Source organism: Dioscorea cayenensis, chromosome 1 (genome assembly GCF_009730915.1).
Source record: "Dioscorea cayenensis subsp. rotundata cultivar TDr96_F1 chromosome 1, TDr96_F1_v2_PseudoChromosome.rev07_lg8_w22 25.fasta, whole genome shotgun sequence".
In the NCBI taxonomy this organism is placed as follows: domain Eukaryota; kingdom Viridiplantae; phylum Streptophyta; class Magnoliopsida; order Dioscoreales; family Dioscoreaceae; genus Dioscorea; species Dioscorea cayenensis.
Genome location: NC_052471.1, coordinates 11,976,164 through 11,980,997, shown reverse-complemented (window position 1 = coordinate 11,980,997; position 4,834 = coordinate 11,976,164). Strand labels below are relative to the sequence as shown.

Below are 4,834 nucleotides of genomic sequence, written 5' to 3'. Positions count from 1 at the left end.
GCAACATGACTCCAACGAATTTAAAAGTAGAAAAAGATTCTACAAAAGTACTAACCATGAGATATACTTATAATCCAACTCATCAAATATAGTTCAAGGATAGCTTGGAATAACTAAACAATAATTTATTCACAACTATCCCTCACTCTCTCAAAATAAATGAAAGAACTATATAACTGACTAAATAAAATATTTGGAATAATTACTCAATGAATTTAAACAAGAGGTAAAATACAATTAGACAACCTAGTAATCATAGAGAAATAACCAAATGATTAACAAAAAAGTTTATTTTCAAAAATTTCTAAAAATGGGAATATAATTAGTAACAAAATATATACGAAAATATAACGATAGATTACTTACTTGATGATGTGTGAATGTAAAACCCATACACCAATGCATGGATCATGCAAGCTAACATTCAAGGGTGTAAACATATGGTTTCATGCAAATGAGAACATGGTTTCCTGCACAATAAATAGCCATGGTCTCACGCATGCAAATATATATATATATATATATATAGCCCCATGCAAGGATAAGCTAAAAACAAATCAAAAGGGTGAAGCTCTTCAAGCAAACATCATCATCAAAGACAACCATAGACACATGAAAGTATAAAATCACCCACTAAATCACATGCAACTAGACCAAGGTGGCATAAAAAGGTTTCAAGTTCCATGGAGTACGAAAAGGAAAACAAGCTATAAGGATCTCAAGAGTTGCATGAATATAAGCACAAGCAACTAGGAGCTTCAAAACATGCATCTCATTAGAAAATAACATATAAACATGCTTAAGATTTCACATACAACAAGCTTCTCCCAAAACTCTAGCATCAAGCCCTATCACCAACAAGAGAGCAAGACACCTATTTAAACTTCGGGGAAGCACCGGTGGTTCGTTGATCTCCTTAGCCTCGACTCCAGCTGTCAAGATCTCCGGTAGAAGTATGAGCTTTGGCGATGGTATTAACTTCTCATCAAATGTCCCAAGAGAGCAAGGTGGAGTGGGAGAATAGAGAGAAAGAAGAGAGATGGAAGAATGGAGGAGGAAGATAGTCATGGGGTGTAAAGGCTCGGCCAAGAGGGAGACAACGATCCCTCCGAAATTTTCTCTCTCCACAAAACTCTCCCAGCAAGGTGGCAAGAAGAAGAAGAAGAAGAAGAAGAAGAAGAAGAAGAAGAAGAAGAAGAAGAAGGGGTTAAGGGAAAAGCAAATAGGTTTAGCAACTTAAACAGGCTCCAAAGCATGGGAAGGATCCACAACCATAATCAATACCATGTGCCTTGAAACTGAGAGGCAAACCCTCATTCAATTTAAAAATGGTCTTTCTGATCCTGTCCATAGGCTTTCTTCTTGGACTGGAGATGATTGTTGCTCATGGATGGGCGTTGCTTGCAGTAATGATGTCCCTAGACATGTTATCAAGCTGGACTTGCGGAACTCACAATTAAAAATTTGAGATTGTCATTATCATTATTATTTATCATTATTTTTATTATTATTGTAATATTGATGCTTACACATCATGTGGTATAAATAAGGCGCTTGGAGGAATGCTAGTTCCAAATCTTGTAAACCTCAAGCAACTTTGTTTTTTGGACTTGAGCCGCAATGATTTCAATAGAATTCACATTCTAGAATTCATGGGCTCTTTTAAGAAGTTGGAATATCTCAACCTCTCTCAAGCTGGCTTCATAGGTACTATCGCACATCACTTGGGAAATTTTTCTATGTTGAAATCCCTTGATCTATCTTCCAATTATTGGAAATCTCTTGTCATTGACAATTCTGGTTGGCTATCTAGACTCACTTCTTTGAAATATCTCAACATGAGCTATGTTGATATGTTACAAGCATCCAATTGGCTTCCTGTAATTAACATGCTTCCTTGCTTGCTTGAGATTCGTCTAAGTGCTTGTGAATTTTACATCTCTATCTACTCTTGATCTTTCTTATAATCTCATTAACTCCACCTTACCTAATTGGTTGTTCAACATCACCAATCTTGAATATATAAACCTCAGTAGCAATCATTTTGATTGCAAAATTCCTAGTAACATTGGGAACTTGACTTTTCTTAAAGCCCTTGACTTATCTTATAGCTCTCGTAGTAACCTTCTGATACCTTCAACTCTTGGCAATCTTTGTAATTTGCATACCTTGTCTTTATCTTATCCCGATCTAAGTCTAGAGCAAGCTAAATTGGGTAGGATTTTCTCAGGTTGCATTATAAATAGCTTGGTGGAGTTAGACTTAAAAGGCAAAGAGACTGCTAAAACTGCAAGGGTTTTCTCTGGATGCATTGTACAAAGCTTGAAGGAGTTACATTTAGCCAATAGCAACCTTCAAGGTGATATGCCATATTGGATAGATGGTCTTAAGAACCTCAAGTTGCTTGACCTTTCCTAGATTCAAATAAACTCTACCTTACCTCATTGGTTATTTAATTTGACTACAATTTCCTACTTGGATCTATCATATAATGATTTTCATGGATCTATTCCATCTGCCATTGAAAACTTGATTTCGATGAAGGTGTTATACTTGGATAGGAATTATTATCTTCAGGGCCCGATTCCTATGACTCTGGGGAACCTTTGTAAATTGCAAACTTTGGAGCTTAGTGATATAAATACTACCCATAATTTTCAAGAATTTTGTGCTATATTTTCTGGTTGTATCAAAAATAGTTTGCAGTACTTGTACTTATATAATACTTCACTGGCTGGTCACTTACCAAATGAGATTTTGAATCTAAAATATCTCAGAACTCTCAACCTTGGGCAAAACTTTCTTTCTGGTCCAATTCCAACCAATATTGATGAATTCATGAATTATCTTGAAATCCTTGACCTTTCTTACAACCAAAGTCTTTCAATACTGACATCTCTTGGCAATATGTGTAAGCTACAAATCTTGTCTCTCTCTGGCCTTGATCTAAGTAAAACGATAGCTAAAATTTAGCAAATATTTTCTGGTTGCATTTCACAATGTTTGAATGTGTTATATTTAGCCAAAACCAACCTTCAAGGTGACGTTCCATATTGGATAGATGGTCTCAAGAACCTCGAAACTCTTGATCTATCTAATAATCAAATAAACTCTACCTTACCTCCATGGTTATTCAATCTAACTAGCATCTCTTAGTTGAACCTAGCATCTAATTATTTCCACAGATATATTCCTCCAATCATCGGAAACATGATTTCACTAGAAGTATTGCAATTGGGTATGAATTTTCATCTTGAGGGTAAGATTCCTATCAGTCTTGGTAACCTCTGCAATATAGAGGTTTTGGACCTCAACAGTGTAAATATTAGCCAAAATTTTAAAGAGTATGGTGGCCTCTTTTCTGGCTGTATCAGAAATAGTTTGATGGAATTGCTCTTACCTCAAACTTCACTTGTTGGTTATGTTCTAGATGAGGTTTGGAACCTCAAGTATCTAGAAATTCTTAACATTTCACATAACTCTCTCTTGGGTTCAATACCAACAATAATTAGAAGTCTTTCATCACTAATTATTTTAGATCTATCAAACAATCACTTTTGTGGTGTTATCCCGAAGAATATCAGGCATCTATACAATTTGTATGAATTGTCTCTAGAAAATAACAATTTGGAAGGTCCATTGACAGAAGACAATTTGGCAACAATATCTCAGTTATCATTTCTCAGCCTTTCAATCAACAAACTAAATGGTATGGTACCTTTTAGTTTATGTAATTTGAAAAATATAGTGGTGTTGGATATCTCTGGGAACCATTTGTCTGGAGAGCTTCCTAATTGTTGGAATAATGACTTACAGTACAATGGTGTTGTATTTTCCAAGCAACAATATATAAGGACGAATCCCTAATTCTATTTGTTCTCTTCATAAACTTGAGTCATTGCATTTGAGCAACAATAATTTGTCAAGTGTGTTTCCTACATCCCTAAGGGAATGTTATAGCTTACTCTTGATCTGAGTTATAATAATTTTTATGGAAGCATACCATATTGGATAAGCAAGAGCTTGGTGAAAGTTGTAAATTCTTAATTTAAGATCAAATAGGTTTTCAAAGTACCTCATTCCTCAACTTTCTAATCTCATGGGACTTCATATATTAGACCTCTTCCCCAATAACTTGTCAGGTTCTATACCAAAAAGCTATGGCAATTTTAATGCCATGAAATTATCTAACAAGATGAGCCATTTGGGAGATTTTTCTTCTTACAAGGAGAACATCTTATTGGATATACAGGGGAATGAGTACAAATGTGAAATAATTTTACCCCTAATTAGTGTTATGGACCTTTCTTACAATTGTTTATATGGAAGCATACCAGAAGAGTTAACGAATCTTCTTGGATTGAAGAGCCTAAATTTATCTGGAAATAATCTTATCGGAGAGATTACAAACAAGATTGGCAAAATGCATGAACTGGAATCTCTTGATTTGTCTAGAAACAGCCTGTAGGGGGTAATACCTTCTTCCTTGAGTAATTTGGACTCTTTGGGGCACTTGAATGTATCATATAATAATTTGTCTGGAGTGATTCCTTTAGAGAAGCATCTAACTACATTCGATGATCCATCTATCTACATTGGCAATAATGATTTTTGTGATCCTCCTTTAATGAAATTGTTCAATGGAGAAAGGGCCAACAATTGCAACAGGCACTCATGAAGAAAAAGATGTATGGCTTTATCTTATCATAGTCTCAGGTTTTGCCACTGGTTTATGGGTAGTTTTTATTATTATGTTGTTCAAGAGAACTTGGAGGGTTTCATATTTCCAATACATAGACAGTGTGCATGATCGGGTTTATGTGGCAATTCTTGT

At 35.1% G+C, this 4,834-nt stretch overlaps 1 protein-coding gene across 1 annotated transcript; it reads left to right on the top strand.

Annotated features, from left to right (window-relative positions):
* The first annotated feature begins 3,210 nt into the window (after positions 1-3,210).
* LOC120252007 (LRR receptor-like serine/threonine-protein kinase GSO2) lies at positions 3,211-4,468 on the top strand. The gene is made up of 2 exons (XM_039260627.1): positions 3,211-3,815; positions 4,063-4,468. The coding sequence occupies exons 1-2, from the start codon at positions 3,211-3,213 to the stop codon at positions 4,466-4,468; spliced, it is 1,011 nt and encodes a 336-aa protein (XP_039116561.1).
* The last annotated feature ends 366 nt before the right edge of the window (positions 4,469-4,834 follow it).